The following is a 27473-nucleotide window of genomic DNA, read 5'->3' as shown; positions in this document are numbered from 1 at the left end:
AGGAAGAATATCTGGGGCCATATGTGTCAAGCGTCTCAGAGGAGGAGTGCTGATTGAGCCTCAGTTTTGCCTTTTAGATCATCACGAAAAAGATGACATGGATAGAGGGGACCTGGGGCTGGATTCACAAAATATTACTTATGAAAAAAAGTTAAGAAGTTTAAGGAACAAAATAGGAAGTTCATAAGATAGTTCGTAAATGCAATTCCTCAAAATGTTCTTAGGAATTCGTAGTTTCCTTAGGAACTTCATAAAATGTCTTATGTGGCATTGACATTAGTAACGTGCTTGAAACCAATAAATAAGCCTATGTGACAGGGATGATCGGATTGAGTTATTTCGTTATTTTTTCACACATCATATAGCCATCACACTAGCTATATCAAAATCAAAAAATGGTCAACCAAGAAAAGAGATTGAAGTGAAGGTGGAGGAAATAGCAGCCAGGAAAAAGGTTGCTGTTGGGGAGACTTGATAACCAAAAAGAAAGGATGGGCGAGAGAGGCCGAGTCTGTCTCTGCCGTCGGGGGTATGGCAAGGGACAGTGACGCCGTAAAAAAAAAAAGTGGTCCGACATCAAGTAGGCTGCTAAGAAGAAGGGAGATGAGAGACCATTCATGTGGACAAGCTGGAGGAGAAGGTGTCGCCCATCATAGAGATGGTGGTAGAGGGACTGCGCGACCGGTAAGTTAGTTAGCGATGTTAGCTAGCTAACGTGTAAAGACATTATAGCCAACGACATTAACATTAGCTAAGCTAGCCATGTTCTTCTTTGCAAATTGACAAGATTAGCGCTAGCAATTTAACACTTCTAGAATATTGTAATATATTGTTAATTACTAGCTAGCTAGGTAATGCGTGGTTCATATGTATTCTTGCTGTATTTAAATATCCGGTAGCCAAATGTGTCTGTAGCGCAAGAAAACGTTCATGGTTGCAAAAGTGTTTAGCTGTCCTAAAGTTAAGCACATTTCAAAAGAAGAAATCTTAAAGCATTATTTTCAAGAATCCCATTTCTTCTTAACTTTTTTCTTAGGAAGAAACTTAGGAAAAACCTTAAGAACATTTCCAATAACTTTATTGAGGAATAGCAACTTTGCTCAACTTTCATCTTAAGTCTATAGTTAAGGAAAACATGTCAGTTAAGAAGAAATATCTTCTTAAGAAGGTTTTGTGAATCCGGTCCCTGATCCTAGATCAGCACTCCTATTCTGAGACTGGTACAGCGGTCTATATGAAACAGACATTGAAAAGACATTGAAACAGAGAACAATTCCTTATCATTCTCTCCAAGATCGCATAGCAGTTCAGACGTCTTTTGTCCTCGTCTTGTCGTGTCCTGTATATATATATATATATATTTACAACTTTTTTCACATACATTTTATTTTTATTTTCCATCAACTCATATTCAAAACACTCTCCTGCAACCAGCCTCACCAATTTATATTTATAAAAAACTATTATTTACCTCAGATCTGTAATCCTCCAAGAAGCTAGCCAGAAACTCCAAGAAGCTAGCCAGAAACTAGCCAGAAGCTAGCCAGGAGCTAGCCCAGAAGCTAATCCAGAAGCTAATCAGAAGCTAGTTAGCTTCTTTACTGGCAAATCGTTAGTATTCAGCTAACCACGGTTTGTGGTCATCAGCTATCCTTTAGCTCGAAAATCTATCGCCAGTTTTGTACGGCGCAGCGCGGCTCGGAACGGAACATACCGGACCAATTTTTCTCTCCATGTCCCTGGATTTCAACTGCTCTCTGGACATTCATACCCGGATCTCACAGCTAGCTAGCTGCTATCCGTGTGACAGTCGGCTTTCGTCGATTCCGGAGCAAACATCGATTGTTCCGGTGCTAGCCAGCTCCGTCAATCACTCCTGAGTTCCATCATTCACTCCTGGGCTGCAGTCACCTATCCGGACCCGTTTTACTGCCTACGCGGAGCCCCACCGGGCCTTCACAACTGGACTGCCGACGTTATCTACCTGAAGGAGATCCGGCTGGCTCCTCCGTCGCGACGTTACCTGAACGCCCATCTGCGGCCCGCTAACCGTTAGCTGTCTTACCGGCTGCTATCTGAATAGACAATCGGACAATTTATTTATTTTTATTATTATTATTATGTTTTCTTCTCGGGCCTCTATAACTATATCTATTGTTCTTATCTTTGTTGTTGTTGTGTGATTTGGATTAATCCCCTCTACCACACGGAACCCCACTAATCTACTGACCGAACGCAAGAGGTGGCTAACAACATACCTCCATCCTATGCTAGCTTGCTACCGATGGCCTGGCTAGCTGTCTAAATCGCCGTGACCCTCAACCAACCTCTCCACTCACTGGACCCTTTTGATCACTCGACTAAGCATGCCTCTCCTTAATGTCAATATGTCTTGTCCATTGCTGTTCTGGTTAGTGTTTATTGGCTTATTTCACTGTAGAGCCTCTAGTCCTGCTCACTATACCTTATCCAACCTATTAGTTCCACCACCCACACATGCAATGACATCTCCTGGTTTCAATGATGTTTCTAGAGACAATATCTCTCTCTTCATCACTCAATACCTAGGTTTACCTCCACTGTATTCACATCCTACCTTATCCTACCCCCAGAAACCTCCTTTTACTCTCTGTTCCAGACGTTCTAGACGACCAATTCTTATTGCTTTTAGCCGCACCCTTATTCTACTCCTCCTATGTTCCTCTGGCGATGTAGAGGTGAATCCAGGCCCTGCAGTGCCTAGCTCCACTCCTATTCCCCAGGCGCTCTCTTTTGACGACTTCTGTAACCGTAATAGCCTTGGTTTCATGCATGTTAACATTAGAAGCCTCCTCCCTAAGTTTGTTCTATTCACTGCTTTAGCACACTCTGCCAACCCGGATGTTCTAGCTGTGTCTGAATCCTGGCTTAGGAAGACTACCAAAAATTCAGACATTTTAATTCCAAACTACAACATTTTCAGACAAGATAGAACTGCCAAAGGGGGCGGTGTTGCAATCTACTGCAAAGATAGCCTGCAGAGTTCTGTCCTACTATCCAGGTCTGTACCCAAACAATTTGAACTTCTACTTTTAAAAATCCACCTCTCTAAAAACAAGTCTCTCACCGTTGCCGCCTGCTATAGACCACCCTCTGCCCCCAGCTGTGCTCTGGACACCATATGTGAACTGATTGCCCCCCATCTATCTTCAGAGCTCATGCTGCTAGGCGACCTAAACTGGAACATGCTTAACACCCCAGCCATCCTACAATCTAAACTTGATGCCCTCAATCTCACACAAATTATCAATGAACCTACCAGGTACCTCCCCAAAGCCTTAAACACGGGCACCCTCATAGATATCATCCTAACCAACTTCCCCTCTAAATACACCTCTGCTGTCTTCAACCAAGATCTCAGCGATCACTGCCTCATTGCCTGCATCCGTAATGGGTCAGCGGTCAAACGACCTCCTCTCATCACTGTAAAACGCTCCCTGAAACACTTCAGCGAGCAGGCCTTTCTAATCGACCTGGCCGGGGTATCCTGGAAGGATATTGACCTCATCCCGTCAGTAGAGGATGCCTGGATATTTTTTTTAAATGCCTTCCTAACCATCTTAAATAAACATGCCCCATTCAAGAAATTTAGAACCAGGAACAGAGATAGCCCTTGGTTCTCCCCAGACCTGACTGCCCTTAACCAACACAAAAACATCCTATGGCGTTCTGCATTAGCATCGAACAGCCCCCGTGATATGCAGCTGTTCAGGGAAGCTAGAAACCATTATACACAGGCAGTTAGAAAAGCCAAGGCTAGCTTTTTCAAGCAGAAATTTGCTTCTTGCAACACTAACTCAAAAAAGGTCTGGGACACTGTAAAGTCCATGGAGAATAAGAACACCTCCTCCCAGCTGCCCACTGCACTGAAGATAGGAAACACTGTCACCACTGATAAATCCACCATAATTGAAAATTTCAATAAGCATTTTTCTACGGCTGGCCATGCTTTCCACCTGGCTACTCCTACCCCGGTCAACAGCACTGCACCCCCAACAGCAACTCGCCCAAGCCTTCCCCATTTCTCCTTCTCCCAAATCCATTCAGCTGATGTTCTGAAAGAGCTGCAAAATCTGGACCCCTACAAATCAGCCGGGCTAGACAATCTGGACCCTTTCTTTCTAAAATTATCTGCCAAAATTGTTGCCACCCCTATTACTAGCCTGTTCAACCTCTCTTTCGTGTCGTCTGAGATTCCCAAAGATTGGAAAGCAGCTGCGGTCATCCCCCTCTTCAAAGGGGGGGACACTCTTGACCCAAACTGCTACAGACCTATATCTATCCTACCATGCCTTTCTAAGGTCTTCGAAAGCCAAGTCAACAAACAGATTACCGACCATTTCGAATCTCACCATACCTTCTCTGCTATGCAATCTGGTTTCAGAGCTGGTCATGGGTGCACCTCAGCCACGCTCAAGGTCCTAAACGATATCTTAACCGCCATCGATAAGAAACATTACTGTGCAGCCGTATTCATTGATCTGGCCAAGGCTTTCAACTCTGTCAATCACCACATCCTCATCGGCAGACTCAACAGCCTTGGTTTCTCAAATGATTGCCTCGCCTGGTTCACCAACTACTTCTCTGATAGAGTTCAGTGTGTCAAATTGGAGGGTCTGTTGTCCGGACCTCTGGCAGTCTCTATGGGGGTGCCACAGGGTTCAATTCTTGGTCCGACTCTCTTCTCTGTATACATCAATGAGGTCGCTCTTGCTGCTGGTGAGTCTCTGATCCACCTCTACGCAGACGACACCATTCTGTATACTTCCGGCCCTTCTTTGGACACTGTGTTAACAACCCTCCAGGCAAGCTTCAATGCCATACAACTCTCCTTCCGTGGCCTCCAATTGCTCTTAAATACAAGTAAAACTAAATGCATGCTCTTCAACCGATCGCTACCTGCACCTACACGCCTGTCCAACATCACTACTCTGGACGGCTCTGACTTAGAATACGTGGACAACTACAAATACTTAGGTGTCTGGTTAGACTGTAAACTCTCCTTCCAGACCCATATCAAACATCTCCAATCCAAAGTTAAATCTAGAATTGGCTTCCTATTTCGCAACAAAGCATCCTTCACTCATGCTGCCAAACATACCCTTGTAAAACTGACCATCCTACCAATCCTCGACTTTGGCGATGTCATTTACAAACAAGCCTCCAATACCCTACTCAATAAATTGGATGCAGTCTATCACAGTGCAATCCGTTTTGTCACCAAAGCCCCATATACTACCCACCATTGCGACCTGTACGCTCTCGTTGGCTGGCCCTCGCTTCATACTCGTCGCCAAACCCACTGGCTCCATGTCATCTACAAGACCCTGCTAGGTAAAGTCCCCCCTTATCTCAGCTCGCTGGTCACCATAGCATCTCCCACCTGTAGCACACGCTCCAGCAGGTATATCTCTCTAGTCACCCCCAAAACCAATTCTTTCTTTGGCCGCCTCTCTTTCCAGTTCTCTGCTGCCAATGACTGGAACGAGCTACAAAAATCTCTGAAACTGGAAACACTTATCTCCCTCACTAGCTTTAAGCACCAACTGTCAGAGCAGCTCACAGATTACTGCACCTGTACATAGCCCACCTATAATTTAGCCCAAACAACTACCTCTTTCCCAACTGTATTTAATTTATTTATTTATTTTGCTCCTTTGCACCACATTATTTTTATTTCTACTTTGCACATTATTGCATTGCAAAACTACCATTCCAGTGTTTTACTTGCTATATTGTATTTACCTTGCCACCATGGCCTTTTTTGCCTTTACCTCCCTTCTCACCTCATTTGCTCACATTGTATATAGACTTGTTTATACTGTATTATTGACTGTATGTTTGTTTTACTCCATGTGTAACTCTGTGTCGTTGTATCTGTCGAACTGCTTTGCTTTATCTTGGCCAGGTCGCAATTGTAAATGAGAACTTGTTCTCAACTTGCCTACCTGGTTAAATAAAGGTAAAATAAAATAAAAATAAAATAAAAACCATAAGCATTTATCTGAAGTAAGACTATGATACAATTTGAATTTGAATACTATAAAAATAGTCAAAAGTAGAGGGAGCAAGAGGGCCAAAGAGATAGTGGGTGAGGGAGTACAAGAATGATCAAAATGATCATCCGAGGACACATTCCCCTCCCCTCCATCTCATAAACTGCATATCATTGACCTTTCCTTGTCTCCTATACCAGATCCTACACCCCTTCCCAACACACACACACACACACACACACACACACACACACACACCCTCTGTCCCTCCCTCCCTCCCTCGGAGATGCCCATCTCTCCTCATACTGTATGGAAGGAAAGATGATGCACTAGGCTGGTGTATGATGAGATGTCAGAAATAGACTATAGGATTGGGCTGCAGAGTCGAGGCGTCTGGTCAGGGCCAGATATGACTGAGTGTAGTAGGTCTCCTGGGGCCCGGGGAAGAGAGGTGAGGTGGGTGAGGTATTTAAAGGTAGATTAGAAAAGGCTAAATATGGCTGTCTATTTCCCAAGGGGGGGCGGGGGGTGATGGGAGCTAATGGACTTAGGATGGTTAATGAACATCACCCTCTCCGCCCTCCGAGTGTGCCTGTGTGTCTGGAAGAGTGTGTGTGTGTCTGTGTCTAGAAGTGAGTGTGTGTGTGTGTGTGTGTCTGCAATTGTGTGTTTGCAGGTGTGTGTGAATCAGGGCGGGTGTCTACAGCCATTAACCAGAGGAGCAGACGGCAGCACACACACACACACACACACACACACTGGGACAAAGGGGGTGGGCTGGGGAGGGGTGAAGAGAGGGGCACGTCTCACAGGAGTGGCGGGCTTATTGGAACCCCAAAATAGCTCCTTAATTAATAAACCCAAATATCATCCAATTTATCATGTAGAACCAGCAGAGTAGAGAGGAGAATGGGAGAGAGAGGAGAATGGGAGAGAGAGGAGAGGATAGAGAGCGGAGATATGTATAAACCTTGCGGTCTGTCTCTCCTACATTTGCAACATTGTTTCAATATTCAAATTCGATCTCCAGCTGTCCCATAGTGATGAACGTGTCGGGATGAGACCGACAGGCAGGCAGAGTGAGCACATTTTCTATGCCAGGCGAATTTGCGCCTCATTAATTAATTTTTATGGATGTATCCAAATAAATGTCACTAGAAAACAGCTTAAACAAATACAAATGCAGCTACATTGCTGTTAGTCTGGCTGCACTTTTTGACGTGACTAAGTTAGCCGTAGTTGACTAGCTAGCAAGCAAAGGATAAGAACGTTGTCAGTCAGTATGGCAATGGAACATTTAGAACAAACTACTGGATCACGTCCATAGATACAGAACAAAAAGACTGAACAACTGGGTTGCGTCTCTGACAACCGAACCGATAGAACGGACGACCAGTCGGCTTGGTTAGCAACCCTAGATTTGTATTGGGACTACATCTCGTGGAAGGATGAAATTAATCAAATAATCAAAATAAAGTTTTTAATAAAAATTTGTCAAGCGTTATTTAAATATGTTGGTAACCAGTTGTATAAAAGTGATAATCCCCTCAAAGCCTGTGCATTCGGAAAGTATTCAGACCCCTTGAGTTTTTCCACATTTTGTTACGTTACAGCTATGTTTAAAAATGTATCAAATAGTTTTTTGCTCATAAATCTACACACAATACCTCACAATGACAAAGCAAAAACAGGTTTTTAGATATTTTTGCAAATGTATTACAAATAAAAAACTGAAAATATGACATTTACATAAGTATTCAGACTCTTTACTCAGTACTTTGTTGAAGCACCTTAGGCAGTGATTACAGCCTCGAGTCTTCTTGGGTATGAAGCTACGAGCTTGACACACCTGTATTTGTGGATTTCAGGCCAAAGAGTTCAATCTTGGTTTCATTAGACCAGATAATCTTGTTTCTCATGGTCTGAGAGTCCTTTAGGTGCCTTTTGGCAAACTCCAAGTGGTCTGTCATTTGCCTTGTACTGAGGAGTGGCTTCCGTCTGGCTTCCGCCACTCTACCATAAAAGCCTGATTGGTTGAGTGCTGCAGAGATGGTTGTCCTTCTGGAAGGTTCTCCCATTTCCACAGAGGAACTCTTTCAGAGTGACCATCAAGTTTTTGGTCACCTCCCTGACAAGGCCCTTCTCCCCCAATTGCTGTTTGGCCGGGCAGCCAGCTCTAGGAAGAGTCTTGGTGGTTTCAAACTTCTTCCATTTAAGAATGATGGAGGCCACTGTATTCTTGGGGACCTTCAATTCTGGGTATTCTGGGTATCCTTCCCCAAATGTGTGCCTCGACACAATCCTGTCTCGGAGCTCTACGGACAATTCCCTCGACCTCATGGCTTGGTTTTAGCTCTGAAATGCACTGTCAACTGTGGGACCTTATATAGACAGGTGTGTGCCTCTCCAAATCATGTCCAATCAATTGAATTTAGCACAGGTGGACTCCAATCAAGTTGTAGAAACATCTCAAGGATGATCAATGAAAACAGGATGCACCTGAGCTCAATTTCAAGTCTCACAGCAAACGGTCTGAATACTTATGTAAATAGGTATTTGTTTTTTATTTTGAATACATTTGCAAAAAATTCTAAAAACTGTTCTCGCTTTGTCATTATGTGGTATTGTGTGTAGACTGATGAGGGAAAACATTTACTTGATCCATTTTAGAATAAAGCTGCAACAAAACAAAATGTGGAAAAAGTCAAGGGGTCTAAAAGCTTCCCGAATGCACTGTGTTCAGCAGAACCAATATATCCTCAAAACAACGGCTTCGAGGGCATTATCACTTCAATAGAGGCGTGTGATCTTGTCATGCTGTTGTTTAAAGCTCCAATGGAAGCTGGGGTTGCAACCCCAGAGAGGACCAGAAAGAAAAGCTAGCGAGGCTAAACCTGCTGATGTATGGAGACTGGGAGGGCTGCTGAGTAGGCAGGCACACACACACACACACTGAAGGAAGTAGAGCTAGTAGACAGAAGACAGTCTATCCACTATTGCCTTAAGCAGAGAAAAATTAAACAGCGTCTTCAACATACACACTGAGTAATAGTGTCCAGGGCTCAGCTACAGATTGGAATTACCCCCCTCTCACCTTCTACCCCTGTGACTCTGGGTCAATAAAATGTCCACAGAACAGCTGCATTAAAACTCCATTGATTATAACCCACTATCTATGACGAAGGAAGGATAAAACATGAGGGTGCATTAGACACTGATCGCGCGCACGACAGAGAGCCATGGTGCAGATGAAAACAGCTTGTCCAGTGACAGCAGGAAATGAGCCAGGCCTGTGTATCACCTCCAGACCCTGCAAAGAGGGACCGATATACTGGGCTAGTCTGGGGTGGTGAGGGGACACATCACATTACCGTGGGTTACCGAGAGAGGAAACTAGGGTCACAGAGGGGACTGGAGGTGAAGGGGAGAAGAGGGCAAGACAGCTGGTTAAATGGCTTCAGTGGATTGTACTCTATGGGTCAGGGAGACCCATCTTACCAAACTGGAAAAACATATCAGAGAGAGAGAGAGAGAGAATTATACTGAGAGAGTGAGAGACCTGATGAAGGGGGTGTAGTCCATAGGTAAGTGGTGCTGGGAGGGATCTGGTTGGCTGAGGAGAGCCAGCTCCTGATTGGACGGACTCATATGAGCATCAGGAGACTGGGAGTGGATAGCTGCAGGAAAACCAGAAAAATACATCACTAAACCTACTGTTCATAACAGGTGACCATTGCTTTCATCAACTGTTCTACAAAATACTGTATAAAAGTTAGCAGAGTGTGGTACCTGGCTCTCCACTCTCTGTTCCATCAGTGGGTGTGTCTGCATTGGCCCCACTTAGGAGTTTGTTAATGAACTGTATTCTGGACTGGCGGGCCTGAAACACATTACAACATCCTCAATACTGTTACATATCTATTAATATTGATTATTACTCAATCACCATGTCATGAGAGAGAGAAACAAAAAAAGGAGAGATACACTATAGAGTTTGTTCTACCTTGATACACCTGCCAGGCTCAGCGGTCTCCCAGGCCTGTTTCATTGCTCTGATTTCATCCAGTCTCTCTGTGTCCTTCCTCACCTCGATTACCTCCGCATCACACTGGTCACTCACCACACGCAGCGTCCAGTAAGGCTTCGACTGATCCAGGCTCTACAAACACACACATACACAAATAGCCTTCATAAGCTTCAGAGGGAGGTTACAGATATCTCCCAATATCTCTTTCTTATGGCGCTATAGCCAGCCAGTCTTGCATAAAGAGAGAAGAGACACAGCTCCAAGTCATGATGTACTCACCTGTCTATCTCATCCGTGCACATGACGGAGGATCATTTCTCAGCTCATCTATTCACAAATCATATCCGCTCTCCCTCGTTCAGCTCGTGCTGCATCAACGGTGCAGCAAAAACAACGGCTACGTCAAAATTGAAATTTAGTCAAGGAGAGCGCTTTTAGAGAAATCTGCCTTTCAAGTGGCATTGTCTTTAGTGGTTGTGACAAATAGGCAGTGGAGAAAAGCAATTACAAAGGGAGCAGAGCATGGTCAGAGCTACAGCTTTAGTTAGGTCTATTAAAACAATACAGGGTTTCCTCCCGAGTGGCGCAGCGGTCGGAGGCACTGCACCGCAGTGCAAGGGGCCTCACTACAGACCTGGGTTCCCAGGCTGTGTTGTAGCCGGCTGCAACCGGGAGACCCATGAGGCGGTGCACAATTGGCCCTACGTCGTCCGGGTTAGGGAACGGTTTGGCCGGCAAGTCATTATCCAATCGCGCTATAGCGACTCCTTGTGGCGGGCAAGGTGCATGTACGCTGACTTCGGTCGCCAGTTGTATGGTGTTTCCTCTGACACAGTGGTGTGGCTGGCTTCCGGGTTAAGCAAGCATTGTGTCAAGAAGAATTACGGCTTGGCGGGGCCGTGTGTCGGAGGACGCAAGGCTCTCAACCTTCGGCTCTCCCGAGTCCGTACAGGAGTTGCAGCAATGGGACAAGAACTACCAATTGGATTTCACGAAAATTGAGAAGAAAAACAGGTAAAAAGTATATATGTATATATATTTAGAGTACCAGTCAAAAGTTTGGACACACCTACTCATTCAAGGGTTTTTCTTTATTTTTACTATGTTCTACAGTGATTGCTTCACTGTGGGGATGGTGTTGTCATGACTGTCCTGACCAGGTCAAATTATAGGAGACCACAACCCTACAGATTATCTCTCAACCCCAACAGAGGAGGAGAGATCTAGGAGTCTGAAGATGTGGGGGTTTTATGACCCCTCACGCCCCTGGTAAATCTCAGGCCACAGACAAATTCCTTTGTCCTGTTACTATGGAGAACCAGCCTCAGAACATTAAACATGAAATAAAGGGACTTTGGAACAATGGTTTCCGTCAGCCACAATGGTGGTCATGACGATAGATGGAATATGAAAATGTATGTCCTTTTGGTTTTGTTATTAAAGGTTAATAGATGACGTTATTACGAAAACATTGTAACGTGAAGAGTTTTCCTAGTATATGTTTGATGTTTGTACATTGTACATTAAAATGTCCAAATCAAAGGGAATGTTTTGGGGAAGATGAAATGTGAAGTTAGTTGTCTAAAATTGGATTTGAATAAAATCTAGACCTTGCCTCATTAACTTGGTACGCCCAGAGAATTGCCCTAAAGGCGGTTACGCCCACTTTTGACCCAAGGGTATAAAACCTGTGAGTATAGACTTTACAACAGGACTACGTGACCCCAGCTGCAGCAAGGTCTAAAACGTCAACGAACCCAGAACGCAACTCAAGTTTGAGGACAAAGTAATCCTTTTCTACCCAAGCTACGGATGAGTAGCTTTGTCTAAGCGGGTGAATTCAAGTCGAACCACCTAGCCTCCATCTCCCATCGAATCGTGGCATCTACACTGTTTCTGTGAGCTCTGAGCTACAGAGTTGTCTGTCCTCAGAAGACCCCTTCCAGAGCAAGGTTGAGGGAACAGGCTGCTAAGCCAAAAGGACACTGACATCGGGAGGACGATCAGAGAGGTGCGCTGGAGTAGTGCGTCATCGAGCAGCCTGAACGGTCCCCTGAACGCTCTGCGCAGAGAATCCTCGGAGATCTACCCCACGTAATTACATCATTATATTCTGACCCATAAGAGCGGCAGTTTGGGGCAAGGGTTAGAATAGCATAGCTGACAAATTCACCCAAATGTATATTTCTCTCGTGTACTTTCTTTTTCCTCTCTCTCTTTGAAATCCCCATTTTGGGTAACACGTGCCATAGTGTGTTGGCCCGTTATACTAAGTTCTAATCAATAGCCTATAATGTGTTATGTCTATGTGTATCTTTTATCATCATTTTAGCTTTTTGGTAAATAAATATTCAACTAAGATTGGTGTGGTATGAACTCATTGGTGAGACCCGGGTCCGTGCACATTTACGGGCTATATGACGTTCAGAATGAGATTGTAAGAGGTGGTTAATTAGCGGCTGTTGTAAAATCGATTTTCTTTGAGTTAATTTGGGAAATAGAAACTCAATAAAAACTAGTTTTCCCATGGTGCCCCAGGTTAATGAGTTAATAATTGCTTGATTCAGTTAATCACGCAATTAGAAACTTTTAATCATTCGATGAACAACAGACATCACATTAACTAATACAACGTCACGACAGTAGTAACCAAAAAAAAGTGTTAAATCAAAATAGATGAGATTCTTCAAAGTAGCCACCATTTGCCTCGATGATAGCTTCGCACACTCTTGGCATTCTCTCAACCAGCTTCACCTGGAATGCTTTTCCAACGGTCTTGAAGGAGTTCCCACACATGCTGAGCACTTGTTGGCTGTTTTTCCTTCACTATTTTTTATTTGTATTTTTTTATTTCACCTTTATTTAACCAGGTAGGCTAGTTGAGAACAAGTTCTCATTTGCAACTGCGACCTGGCCAAGATAAAGCATAGCAGTATGAGCAGACAACACAGAGTTACACATGGAGTAAACAATTAACAAGTCAATAACACAGTAGAAAACAAAGGGGGAGTCTATATACAATGTGTGCAAAAGGCATGAGGTAGGCGAATAATTACAATTTTGCAGATTAACACTGGAGTGATAAATGATCAGATGGTCATGTACAGGTAGAGATATTGGTGTGCAAAAGAGCAGAAAAAGAAATAAATAAAAACAGTATGGGGATGAGGTAGGTGAAAATGGGTGGGCTATTTACCAATAGACTATGTACAGCTGCAGCGATCGGTTAGCTGCTCAGATAGCAGATGTTTGAAGTTGGTGAGGGAGATAAAAGTCTCCAACTTCAGCGATTTTTGCAATTCGTTCCAGTCACAGGCAGCGGAGTACTGGAACGAAAGGCGGCCAAATGAGGTGTTGGCTTTAGGGATGATCAGTGAGATACACCTGCTGGAGCGCGTGCTACGGATGGGTGTTGCCATCGTGACCAGTGAGCTGAGATAAGGCGGAGCTTTACCTAGCATGGACTTGTAGATGACCTGGAGCCAGTGGGTCTGGCGACGAATATGTAGCGAGGGCCAGCCGACTAGCGCATACAAGTCGCAGTGGTGGGTGGTATAAGGTGCTTTAGTGACAAAACGGATGGCACTGTGATAGACTGCATCCAGTTTGCTGAGTAGAGTGTTGGAAGCCATTTTGTAGATGACATCGCCGAAGTCGAGGATCGGTAGGATAGTCAGTTTTACTAGGGTAAGCTTGGCGGCGTGAGTGAAGGAGGCTTTGTTGCGGAATAGAAAGCCGACTCTTGATTTGATTTTCGATTGGAGATGTTTGATATGAGTCTGGAAGGAGAGTTTGCAGTCTAGCCAGACACCTAGGTACTTATAGATGTCCACATATTCTAGGTCGGAACCATCCAGGGTGGTGATGCTAGGCAGGCATGCGGGTGCAGGCAGCGATGGGTTGAAAAGCATGCATTTGGTTTTACTAGCGTTTAAGAGCAGTCGGAGGCCACGGAAGGAGTGTTGTATGGCATTGAAGCTTGTTTGGAGGTTAGATAGCACAGTGTCCAATGACGGGCCGAAAGTATATAGAATGGTGTCGTCTGCGTAGAGGTGGATCAGGGAATCGCCCGCAGCAAGAGCAACATCATTGATGTATACAGAGAAAAGAGTCGGCCCGAGAATTGAACCCTGTGGCACCCCCATAGAGACTGCCAGAGGACCGGACAGCATGCCCTCCGATTTGACACACTGAACTCTGTCTGCAAAGTAATTGGTGAACCAGGCAAGGCAGTCATCCGAATAACCGAGGCTACTGAGTCTGCCGATAAGAATATGGTGATTGACAGAGTCGAAAGCCTTGGCAAGGTCGATGAAGACGGCTGCACAGTACTGTCTTTTATCGATGGCGGTTATGATATCGTTTAGTACCTTGAGTGTGGCTGAGGTGCACCCGTGACCGGCTCGGAAACCAGATTGCACAGCGGAGAAGGTACAGTGGGATTCGAGATGGTCAGTGACCTGTTTGTTGACTTGGCTTTCGAAGACCTTAGATAGGCAGGGCAGGATGGATATAGGTCTGTAACAGTTTGGGTCCAGGGTGTCTCCCCCTTTGAAGAGGGGGATGACTGCGGCAGCTTTCCAATCCTTGGGGATCTCAGACGATATGAAAGAGAGGTTGAACAGGCTGGTAATAGGGGTTGCGACAATGGTGGCGGATAGTTTCAGAAATAGAGGGTCCAGATTGTCAAGCCCAGCTGATTTGTACGGGTCCAGGTTTTGCAGCTCTTTCAGAACATCTGCTATCTGGATTTGGGTAAAGGAGAACCTGGAGAGGCTTGGGCGAGGAGCAGCGGGGGGGGCGGGGCTGTTGGCCGAGGTTGAAGTAGCCAGGCGGAAGGCATGGCCAGCCGTTGAGAAATGCTCATGCTCATGCGGTCCAACTCATCCCAAACCATCTCAATGGGTTGAGGTCGGGTGATTGTGGAGGCCAGGTCATCTGATGCAGCACTCCATCACTATCCTTCTTGGTCAAATAGCCCTTACACAGCCTGGAGGTGTGTTTTGGGTCATTGTCATGTTAAAAACAAATAATAGTCCCACTAAGCGCAAACCAGATGGGATGGCGTATCGCTGTTGAATGCTGTGGTAGCCATGCTGGTTAAGTGTGGCTTGAATTCTAAATAAATCACAGACAGTGTCACCAGCAAAGCACCCCACACCATCACACCGCCTCCTCCTCTATGCTTCACAGTGGGAACCACACATGCAGAGATCATCTGTTCACCTACTCTGAATCTCACAAAGACACAGGTTGGAACCAAAAATAAAACATTTGGACTCATCAGACCAACGGACAAATCTCTACTGGTCTACCGGTGTTTCTTGGCCCAAGCAAGGCCCTTCCTCTTATTGGTGTCCTTTTAGCAGTGGTTTCATCGCTGCAATTCTACCATGAAGGCCTGATTCACCCAGTCTCTTCTAAACAGTTGATGTGGAGATGTGTCTGTTACTTGAACTCTGTGAAGCCTTTATTTGGGCTGCAATTTCTGAGGATGGTAAATCTAATGAACTTATCCTCTGCAGTAGAGGTAACTCTGGGTCCTCCTTTCCTGTGGTGGTACTCAGGAGAGCCAGTTTCATCATTTCTTTTTGATCTTTTCACTCCGGTATCTCTACTTGCACATTCATCTTCTGCACATCTATCACTCCAGTGTTTCATTGCTACATTGTAATTATTATTTCGCCACTGTGGCCTATTTATTGCCTTACCTCCCTTATCTTACCTCATTTGCACACACTGTATGTATACTTTTTCGATTGTGTTATTGACTGTATGTTTGTTTATTCCATGTGTAACTCTGTGTTGTTGTTTGTGTCGCACTGCTTTGCTTTATCTTGCCCAGGTCGCAGTTATAAATGAGAACTTGTTCTCAACTAGCCTTCCTGGTTAAATAAGGTAAAATTAAAATAAATAAATAAATAAAATAGCGCTTGATGGTTTTTGCAACTGCACTTGAAGAAACTTTCAGAGTTCTAGAAAAGTTCAGCATTGACTGACATTCATGTCTTAAAGTGATGATGGACTGTCGTTTCTCTTTGCTAATTTGAGCTGTTCTTGCCATAATATGGACTTGATCTTTCACCACATAAGGCTATGTTCTGTATACCAACCCTACCTTGTCACAACACAACTGATTGCCTCAAATGCATTACGGAAAGAAATTCCACAAATTAACTTTTAAGGCACACCTCTTAATTGAAATGCATTCCAGGTGACTACCTCATGATGCTGGTTGAGAGAATGCCAAGAGTGTACAAAGCTTCCATCAAGCCAAAGGGTGGCTACTTTGAAGAATCTCAAATATATTTTGATTTGTTTAACACTTTTTTAGTAACTCCGTAATTCCATGTGTTATTTCATAGTTTGGGTATCTTCACTATTATTCTACAATGTAGAAAATAGTAAAAATAAAGAAAAACCCTGGAATAAGTAGGTGTGTCCAAACTTTTGACTGGTACTGTATACCCAATACAGGGATTGAGATAATAGAATACACTTATTAGGTTAGTCAAAAGCTTTTATCCAAAGCTACAGGTAACACAACCATTTAGAAGATGCACAACTAATACTTTGAATCCTAAATAAACAAAGGAACAACTAGGTTATTATCAAGTAATGCCCATATTTCGCTTTCTAATGTCTATTATACCCGCAGTAGGGTATAATAATCAGCGGTGATCAGCTGTCAGTTTGTAGTGTTACCTACCGTTTCCATCCTGGAGCCAGGCTTGGCTGGGGGTTTGTCCTTGTCCTTGTCACCTTTGCCCTTGCGACTGCCCTTGGGGGTGGATGACTTCTGGCCTTCGCTGCTCTGGGCTTCACCACTGACCGGAGTTGCCGGGTCCTCATGCTTCTCCCCGTGCACTATGACCAAGGACCAATGAGAAAAGAAGTCAACGATCAGATGGTCAGTAGCAGGACAGATACACGCACTGAACCTATCAATCAAAGGAAATCAATCAAATGTATTTGTATAGCTCTTATTAAAAATACATAGAGTGGCTTGCGAAAGTATTCACCCTCCCTTGGCATTTATCCCATTTCATTGCCTTACAACCTGGATTTTTTTTTGGGGGGGGGGGTTGTATCATTTGATTTACAAAACATGCCTACAACTTTGAAGACGCAAAAAATGTTCAAACATACAAGAAATAAGACCAAAAAAACAGAAACTTGAGCTTACATAACTATTCACCCCCCAAAGTCAATCCTTCCTTTCGCAGCTCTGTGGAGTGTACGGCCTAAAGTGGTCCTTTGGACAGATACTCCAATCTCCGCTGTGGAGCTTTGCAGCTCCTTCAGGGTTATCTTTGGTCTCTTTGTTGCCTCTCTGATTAATGCCCTCCTTGCCTGGTCCGTGAGCTTTGGTGGGCGGCCCCATCTTGGCAGGTTTGTTGTGGTGCCATATTCTTTCCATTTTTTAATAATGGATTTAATGGTGCTCTGTGGGATGTTCAAAGTTTCTGATATTTTTTATTACCCAACCCTGATCTGTACTTCTCCACAACTTTGTCACTAACCTGTTTGGAGAGCTCATTGGTCTTCATGGTGCCGCTTGCTTGGTGGTGCCCCTTGCTTAGTGGTGTTGCAGACTCTGGGGCCTTTCAGAACAGGTGTATATATACTGAGATCATGTGACACTTAGATGGCACACATGTGGACTTTATTCAACTAATAATGTGACTTCTGAAGGCAATTGGTTGCACCAGATCTTATTTTAGGGGCGTCATAGCAAAGGGGCTGAATATATATGCCCGCAGCACTTTCAGGTTTTTATTTATTTTTATTTTTTGAAACAAGTTATATTTGTCAACAATTTGGACTATTTTGTTTATGTCCATTACATGAAATCCAAATAAAATAAATTTAAATTACAGGTTGTAATGCAACAAAATAGGAAAAACGCCAAGGGGATGAATACTTTTGCAAGGCACTGTACAGTATGTCAAAAAAAGCACTTAGCAATCCAAGCCTGATAGATACATTGGTATTTTAATAACTTAGTCTTGATTAGAGATTATGTGAGAGTATTCTGTGCATTATTCTGGGAATTATTCTGTGAGAGTAATCTGTGCATTGTGTATCTGACTTGTTTAGGTCTATATTCCTGTCAAGGTCTGATGCCTTCCTGCTGTTTACACAGTGGAATGGCAACGATCAAGCCATTCCAAACAACATTTCCACAAGGGAACGCCATTTGTGCGATACCATAATTGCTTTGAAAAACAACCAACGTGCATTTCCAATTCTGCTTGACAGGGCATTAAATGAAAAGCAATTATCCAGCCATTAAAATTACGCAAAATTGTGTTTTTAATCCAAAACTATTATGACCAATTTAGTCATTCGCATTAGTCCGTTCAGACTCTATTGAGTAAAGATTAACTGTACAACCACAACGTCAGTGTGTGTTGGAGACAGTGTGCGTGCTAGATGGCACTGTTGCACAGTGTTGGCTACTACTACTGCAAATCAATGCAACGCTACTGCTGCTATTCTCCAAGTTCCCTTTTTCCAATATAAATGATTGATATTCCCTCATTTTAATTGACAACCTGTCACATGTACTGAAGGGGTTGATAACTACAGAGCATGATGCTCACCACACCCAGTCATTGTGATCCCTACTCAACACTACCAATAACATCCCTATCCAGTAAAAATAACCCCGCTGTTTTCACATTTAATAGAAGTCCCTCTGTTTTGTCCATATCACAGACAATAATATCAAGGAAGTGAAACCATGGCAATGGCTAGCAGTGCTGCGCCACAGACCTAGCTTGGAAATCACCCTGTACTACAGTGCATTCGGAAAGTCTTCAGAACCCTTGACTTGTTCAACATTTTGTTACTCTACAGACTTATTTTAAAATGGATTAAATTGTTCCCCCCCCCCTTATCAATCTACCCATAATACCCCATAATGACAAAGCAAAAAAAATTGTTTTAGAAATGTATAACACGTGTAAAACATGAATATTCAGTACCTTGTTGAAGCACCTTTGGCAGCGATTACAGCCGTGAGTCTTCTTGGGTATGACGCTACCGTCATTGTAAAAAATAATTTGTTCTTAACTGACTTCCCTAGTTAAATTAAGGTTAAATAAAACATTTAATAAAAATACAAGTTGGCACAACTGTATTTGAGGAGTTTCTCCCATTCTTCTCTGCAGATCCTCTCAAGCTCTGTCAGGTTGGATGGGGAGCGTCACTGCAAAGCCATTTTCAGGTCTATCCAGAGATGTTCGATTGGGTTCAAGTCTGGGCTCTGGCTGGGCAACTCAAGGACATTCAGAGACTTGTCCTGAAGCCACTCCTGCGTTGTCTTGTCTGTGTGCTTAGGGTCGTTGTCCTGTTGGAAGGTGAACATTTCACCCCAGTCTGAGGTCCTGAGCGCTCTTGGAGCAGGGTTTCATCAAGAACCTCTGTACTTTGCTCTGGTCATCTTTCCCTCGACCCTGACTAGTCTCCCAGTCCGTGCCGCTGAAAAACATGACCACAGCATGATGCTGCCACCACCGTGCTTCACCATAGGGATTCCATCCAGACATGACACTTGGCATTCAGGCTAAAGAGAATCTTGGTTTCATCAGACCACGTTTCTCATGGTCTGAGAGTCCTTTAGGTGCCTTTGGCAAACTCCAAGCGGGCTGTCATGTGCCTTTTACTGAGGAGTGGCTTCCATCTGGCAACTCTACCATAAAGGCTTGATAGGTGGAGTGCTGCAGAGATGGGAGAACCTTCCAGAAGGACAACCATTTCCACAGAGAAACTCTGGAGTTCTGTCAGAGTGACCATCGGGTCCTTGGTCACCTCCCTGACTAAGGCCCTTCTCCCCCGATTACTCAGTTTGGCCGGGCAGCCAGCTCTAGGAAGAGTCTTGGTGGTTTCAAACTTCTTCCATTTAAGAATGATGGAGGCCACTGTATTCTTGGGGACCTTCAACTCTGCATTACTTTTTTGGTACCCTTCCCTAGATCTGTGCCTTGACACAAACCTGTCTCGGAGCTCTTCCTTCCATTGCTTGGTTTTAGCTCTGACATGCACTGTCAACTGTAGGACCTTATATAGACCAATATGTGCCTTCCCAAATCACGTCCAATCAATTGAATTTACCACAGGTGGACTCTAAACAAGTTGTAGAAACATCTCAAGGATGATCAATGAAAACAGGATGCACTCAAGCTCAATTTCGAGTCTGATTGCAAAGGGTCTGAATACTTGTGTAAATAAGGTATTTGTTTTTAATACATTTGCAAAACATTCTAAAAACCTGATTTTTGCATTGTCATTATGGGTTAGTGTGTGTAGATTGATGAGTAAAACATTTTCTTTCATAAATTTTAGAATAAGGCTGTAACGTAACTAAATGTGGAAAAAGGGGTCTGAACACTTTCTGAATGCACTGTATATACAGTGTGGAAGATTTATTTGTCATCGGTATGTACATATATATCCAACCTGTATCCTAAAGAGAAAATAAACTTTGCCCTCCTTTAAGTAAACAAGCAGTCATGTTTCAATCACATGCATCAAGCAGACCATTTCCTAGTCATTTAACCAGGACCAAGTCAATGAAGAACCCCCATCATTCTCAGTGTATTGAGGTGTTGGCTGAGGGGCTTCAACGGCCAGTAGCAGCTACAAAGAGAGCGTGATGTAACCATGAGCTGTTCCCACACCGCTGAGACACAGAGTTAAACTGGGCAAAATTAATTCACTTTCCTGCTGCCAAGATATTTCCCAGGGTACCAGGGGGCAAGAAGCCAACTTCATTTGACTTCATGACCCAGTTTCACTGGCTTATTGGAAAACTAAGGGGGGGGGAACACACACACACCCCTGCACACACGGAAAACTCAGTAACCCAGTCATGTTTTTTACACTAACGACCAGCACTTTAAAACATTATGTCAGATCTATTAGACAAATAGGACTCTCCTCCTTTAGCATCAATACACACATACCGGTAGGCATGAAAATTCAAGACTGCCTCAATGGACACTGACACACACGCATACATAGAGAACCTGATTTTCTGCTGTGCAAACTGAATGGGTACAGGAGTTACTTTCCAGATTGCAAGATTGAGAAGACAAAAGGAATTCTAATATTATTAGGCAAACAATTATCTTCAGGCAATCATGCAAATCTGACTGCACTCACCTCCCTAGGAAAAACTCCCTAGAAAGGCCAGAACCTAGGAAGAAACCTAGAGAGGAACCAGGTTATGAGGGTGGCCAGTCCTCTTCTGACTGTGGCATGTGGTGATTATAACAGAACATGGCCAAGATGTTCAAATGTTCATAGATGACCAGCAGGATTAAATAATAATAATAATCACAGCTATATTCATCTGCCTTTCATTAGGGATTTGATTAAAGCCCCATGGCTAGTCACAGGGAGAACAGACAGACCTGCCTGCCTGCTGCATATCTGGCACATTTCAGATGCAACATGCAAAATAATACGCTCGGAAAACAAACACAGGGATGCGACATCCGATCAGAATTCAGAGGAAAACATTGGGGCCTTCTGAAATGCAATATGTAATATGGAAATGTAATTACTATCCTCGTGCATATTGGGGGCATTATCTGAATTGCAATGTGAATGAATAATATGATTCCAACCCAAATAGTCAGTATATTTTAAAGTAAAGTTGAAACCTGACCAAAAATAACCCCAATATCTCATTGGGATATAAGCCTATTGCTTCAGACAGCAGAGTAGTGTACCTGACCACAGATGGGGTGAAGTGAGGTGACCAGAGTGGACAAACTGTCCGAGCCAGAAGAGAAGATTCAAACTCTTTTTTTTTGTCTGGGACAAAATTCAAGAACTCAGTACAGGTCATATCCCCCTTCATGTCATTCACTCTCGCAGATTACAAACAAACTTGTCGGTGGGACTTGGATGGCCTTTCTTAATGTCTGTGCAGAAGAGAATATTATAATTCCGAGCCTCTCATTGGCTGCTGGGCTCTCTCTGTGGCAGGATTATGGGTATTGTTGCATTTGTGATTTTCTGGTGTGTGGGGCCTGCTGGGTGTGTGGGGCCTGATGGGGCCTGCTGAAGGGGATTGTGCATCTATGAGTGGCTGGTGTGAGTACCTTTCATCTCGTTCCTCTCCAGGTCCCTGAGCGTATGGACGAAGGCCATCTGAGAGTTGTCGAGAGCCCAGCTCTTATGCAACACCTCCGCCACCACTATGTACTTATGGCCCTGAGAGAACGAGAGACGACAGTCATCCACAACAACAACACACACGAACAAGTACACCTCTACCTGCCCTGCACTATGCACACAACCTTCAAATTCAGGGAACAGAGTCAACAATTCTAGCTATAGCAGTTATAGCATTTCGGTCTGAGACGAGAGAGAAAGAGAAAAACATCATAACACAACCGCCACAGATAAACATCAGCAGCACCTAAAGCCACTGTCAGTAATACAGTATGTACTGAGTCACAGAGATAGAGACACAGTAAATATCACATTTAGTTTGTTTTTCCCTTTGTGATGATTTAGATACATGTATAACATAGTTCTAACAGAATGCTGTTAAGAATGGTGTAAAAGCAGTTTGCAAGTGAGCATCAACATGTTAGTGTAGGGGCCACCAGCATCTTGATCATTGACTGGGGCTCCAAGCCACTATAATCCTGATCAATACCTCTTCATTCTGATCTGTCGTACCTGAACATCACTCCATCTGATCAGAGGTTGGGCTCTCGAGTGGCGCACCAGTCTGAGGCACTGCATCTCAGTGCTAGGGGCGTCATTACAGACCCTGGTTCGATTCCAGGCTGTATCAAAGCCGGTCGTAATTGGGAGTCCCATAGGGCGGCGCACAATTGGCCCAGCGTTGTCCGGGTTTGGCCGGAGTAGGCCGTCATTGTAATTAAGAATTTGTTATTAACTGACTTGCCTAATTAAATAAAGGTTAAATAATCATTTTTGAAAGAGAGGTTCGCTAGTAGCTCATTAATATTGATGCTACAGGGTTGTTTTTGCTGTTGTTTGATGTAACAGAGCTGAGAGAATGCTCAATAATTTGCCTCTGAAGAGAGGTTTCACCCAAAGACAGCGAAGTCCATTGAAGGGTACAAAGTGACTCAGATAAACAGTAGCCGAGAGTGTGTGTGAACCAAACTTTCCGATACCGTCTGTGTGAGGTCTGGCGGCAAACTCAGTAGCGACTCATAAATCATGTCAAAATCAGAGCCTGCCTGATAGGTAGAGAGATAAGAGAGCATACGATAACAAAACAACTCCCCAATTATTTTGTATCTTCACTCCACATCCAACCCTTTCCTTCCTACTTCCCCTCCTCCAGAGTGTGGGTCTGTGTGTGTTACAGCAGAATCTTTCATATGGGCGATGGTTGAAAGGTGAGCTGTCAGCGGTGATACCATAGTCTCCATGGGCGGCTGGGTCTGGGCGTGAGGCTGGTTCTGGGTCTGGTCGGTCAGGTGGGGAGTCTCCATGGCCATGCCTTCCTGGCCCCCTCCTCCCTGGGTAGAGCCTATCACTCTGGCCTCTTCCTGGCTCTGCTTTCCATCCGCCTGGGGGGGTCCGCAGGAAGCAGCTGTGACACGCAAAACACAATATTGATTTTCATTGACACATCTACCATTGAGGGGAGTCGACCTGGTTCTTTCACAGTATTATACACTACCGGAAAACTGTCATTTATATGGTAATTTAGGGTATTATTAAGACTAAAAATTGTACTCTGAAATGGTTTACTGCAGTATACTGTAAATTATGGTGCATTGTGGGAAAATGTCATGGGCAGGGAAAGAATTGTTGCATTTCAAATGGTACTGTAATACCACCCTAATGAAAACAGTATCTTTGGAGCTCCAAAAACCTTTTGACAATGGTCAAAAGGTGCATGGTGTTGTTGTTTCTGGCTCATTAACATATGTGGAGACATGCCTTATAATAGGCTATATTAGTTATACACATGAGTGAGGTTGCTGTAAGAATTTTAATTACAATTTAACATGTAAAGGGGACAGATTGGAGTGGCTGCCAGTCTTAAACGTTAAATGGTTGAGCGTTTTGCCCCGTAGTCACCGCCAGTTTGGATGCCATTGTTAAGGCCTCTAGAAGTGCAAGTCATATAAAACACCAAATGTTCATGCTGTAATGTGCAAACACTATACCTAGCATCAAAACTGCTTGTACCAATCCCTTGTAATTACAGTAAAATACAAAACACCTCCATTCATTCCGATTATTTTATGCTATTGTACTGTTTGTCATAACACAGCACTTGCTTTGATACCGTATTTATAATACAGTAGATGTACATAATTGTACTTTCCACTGAGCATGCCTGTTACTGTCAAATTCACAGCAACCCCTTTACAGTGTATATACTAAAATGTTAATATGCAGGTTAGATTGAATATTCAGTCCTCAGTTTCTCTTTTCTATCATTTGTCCCCTGACCAACTCAGTAATTAAAAATTACACAACTCTGAGAGACTCTTATCCCCTTGCCCAACCCTACAGGGAACATTCACCCTCAATTGTTGTTTACTCTGCCATCAGTAAAGTTTAAGTATCAGAAAACAGCATTGTTGATTAATGTTGTGCCTTCCGGACTGGATCTGATAGTGATTGACAGGTTGGCTGCAGGCCTGGCTGATAGACAATTCATTGATTCAAATCAAATTATATTTGTCACATACACATGTTTAACAGATATTATTGCGGGTGTAGCGAAATGCTTGTGTTTCTAGCTCCAACAGTGCAGTAATATCTAACAATTCATAACAATACACACAACCTAAAAGTTAAAGAATGGAATTAAGGAATATATAAATATTAGGATGAGCAATGTCGGAGTGGCATTGACTAAAATACAGTAGAATAGAATACAGTATATACATGAGATGATTAAAGCAAAAATATGTAAACATTATTAAAGTGACTAGCGTTCAATTATTAAAAGTGGCCAGTGATTTCAAGTCTATGTATATGGAACAGCAGCCTCTAAGATGCAAGGTTACGTAACCACTTGGAAGCCACTTAGTGATGGCTATTTAACAGTCTGATGGCCTTGAGATAGAAGCTGTTTTTCAGTCTCTCGGTCCCAACTTTGATGCACCTATACTGACCTTGCCTTCAAGATGATAGTGGGGTGAACAGACAGTGGCTCGCTCGGGTGGTTGTTGTCCTTGATGATCTTTTTGGCCTTCATATGACATCGGGTGCTGTAGGTGTCCTGGAGGGCAGGTAGTTTGCCCCTGATGATGCGTTGGGCAGACCGCACCACCATCTGGAGAGCGCTGTGGTTGCGGCCGGTGCAGTTGCCATACCAGGCAGTGATACAGCCCGACAGGATGCTCTCAATTGTGCGTTTGTGAGGGTTTTGGGTGCCAAGCCAAATTTCTTCAGCTTCCTGGGGTTGAAGAAGCACTGTTGCACCTTCTCCACGACACTGTTTGTGTGGGTGGACCATTTCAGAATGTTAGTGATGTGTACGCCGAAGAACTTGAAGCTTTCCACCTGCTCCACTGCGGTCCTGTTGATGTGGATAGGGGAGTGCTCCCTCTGCTGTTTCCTGAAGTCCACGATCAGCTCATTTGTTTCGTTGACGTTGAGTGAAAGGTTATTTTTCTGGCACCACACTCCAAGGGCCCTCACCTCCTCTCTGTAGGCTCTCGTCATTGTTGGTAATCAGTTCTACTATTGTTGTGTCGTCTGCAAACTTGATGATTGAAATGGAAGTGTGCATGGCCACGCTGTCATGGGTGAACAGGGAATACAGGAGGGGGCTGAGCACACACCCTTGTGGGGCCCTGGTGTTAAGGATCAGCAAAGTGTAGATGTTGTTTTCTACATTCACCACCTGGGGGAGGCCTGGCAGGAAGTCCATGACCCAGTCGCACAGGGCAGTGTTCAGACCCAGGGCACCGAGCTTAATGATGAGCTATGGTGTTGAATGATGAGCTATAGTCAATGGACAGCATTCTTAAATAGGTATTTCTCCTGTCCAGATGGGATAGGGCAGTGTGCAGTGCGATGGCGATTGCATCTTCTGTGAACCTGTTAGGGCTGTATGTAACCTGAAGTGGGTCTAGGGTGGCCGGTAAGGTATAGGTGATATGATCCTTAACTAGCCTCTCAAAGCACTTCATGATGACAGAAGTGAATGATAGTCATTTTAGTTCAGTTACCTTTGCCTTCTTGGGGACAAGAACAATGGTGGACATCTTGAAGCAAATGGGGACAGTAGACTGGGATAGGGAGAGATTGAATACATCCGTAAACACTCTAGCCAGCTGGTCTGCGCATGCTCTGAGGACGCAGCTAGGGATTCCGTCTGGGCCGGCAGCATTGCGAGGGTTAACATGCTTAAATGTCTTACTCACGTCGGCCACGGAGAAGGAGAGCCCACAGTCCTTGGTAGCAGGCCACGTTGGTGGTACTGTGTTGGGCGAAGAAGGTGTTTAGCTGTCGGTGTCCAAAGTGGCTAGTTTTCCATTTGTAGTTTGTGATTGTCTGTAAACCCTGCCACATACAGTACCAGTCAAAAGTTTGGACACACCTACTCATTCCAGGGTTTTTCTTTATATGTGATATTTTCTACATTGTAGAACAATAGTGAAGACAATAAAACTATGAAATAACACACAATAACACGGAAACATTTAGTAACCGAAAAAGTGTTGAACAAATCAAAATATACAGTGGCAAGAAAAAGTATGTGAGCCCTTTGGAAATACCTGGACTTCTGAATAAATCGATCATAAAATGTTATCTGGAACATCCAGGTGCACTTTTGCAAACTTCAGCAATTTTTTGGGGACAGCAGTGGCTTCTTCCGTGGTGTCCTCCCATGAACACCATTCTTGTTTAGTGTTTTGCCTATCGTAGTCTCGTCAACAGAGATGTTAGCCTGTTCCAGAGATTTCTGTAAGTCTTTAGCTGACACTCTAGGATTCGTCTTAACCTCATTGAGCATTCTGCGCTGTGGTCTTGCAGTCATCTTTGCAGAACGGCCACACATATTGAGAGTAGCAACAGTGCTGAACTTTCTCAATTTATAGACAATTTGTTTTACCATGGACTTTTGAACACCAAGGCTTTTAGAAATACTTTTGTAACCCTTTCCAGCTTTATGCAAGTCAACACTTCTTAATTTTAGGTCTTCTGAGATCTCTTTTGTTCCGGGTTTCAGGCAATGCCAAACTCAAATTTTGTGAGTGTTTTTTATAGGGCAAGGCAGCTCCAACCAACATCTCCAATCTCATCTCACTGATTGGACTCCTAACTAATAGGACTCCTGACTCCAATGAGCTTTGGGAGAGGTCATTAGCCTTGGGGTGCACATACTTTTTCCAACCTACACTGTGAATGTTTAAATGACGTATTCAATATAGACTACA

At 43.9% G+C, this 27473-nt stretch overlaps 1 protein-coding gene across 2 annotated transcripts in view; it reads right to left on the bottom strand.

The window, feature by feature from the left end:
• Positions 1–27473, bottom strand: part of adgb (androglobin) — a 117774-nt gene that overhangs the window by 996 nt on the left and 89305 nt on the right. For both annotated transcript variants that reach the window (XM_036985453.1, XM_036985454.1), the window contains exons 29-34: positions 23481–23656; positions 22179–22290; positions 16772–16929; positions 10039–10194; positions 9825–9915; positions 9595–9712 (exon numbers count right to left, since the gene is read on the bottom strand). In XM_036985453.1, coding sequence (XP_036841348.1) covers positions 9595–9712; positions 9825–9915; positions 10039–10194; positions 16772–16929; positions 22179–22290; positions 23481–23656 — 811 coding nt within the window. The remainder of the gene's footprint in view (positions 1–9594; positions 9713–9824; positions 9916–10038; positions 10195–16771; positions 16930–22178; positions 22291–23480; positions 23657–27473) is intronic.

The sequence above is a fragment of the Oncorhynchus mykiss genome, chromosome 8 (genome assembly GCF_013265735.2).
Source record: "Oncorhynchus mykiss isolate Arlee chromosome 8, USDA_OmykA_1.1, whole genome shotgun sequence".
Taxonomy (NCBI): Eukaryota; Metazoa; Chordata; class Actinopteri; order Salmoniformes; family Salmonidae; genus Oncorhynchus; species Oncorhynchus mykiss.
This window is presented reverse-complemented; position numbering and strand designations above follow the sequence as displayed.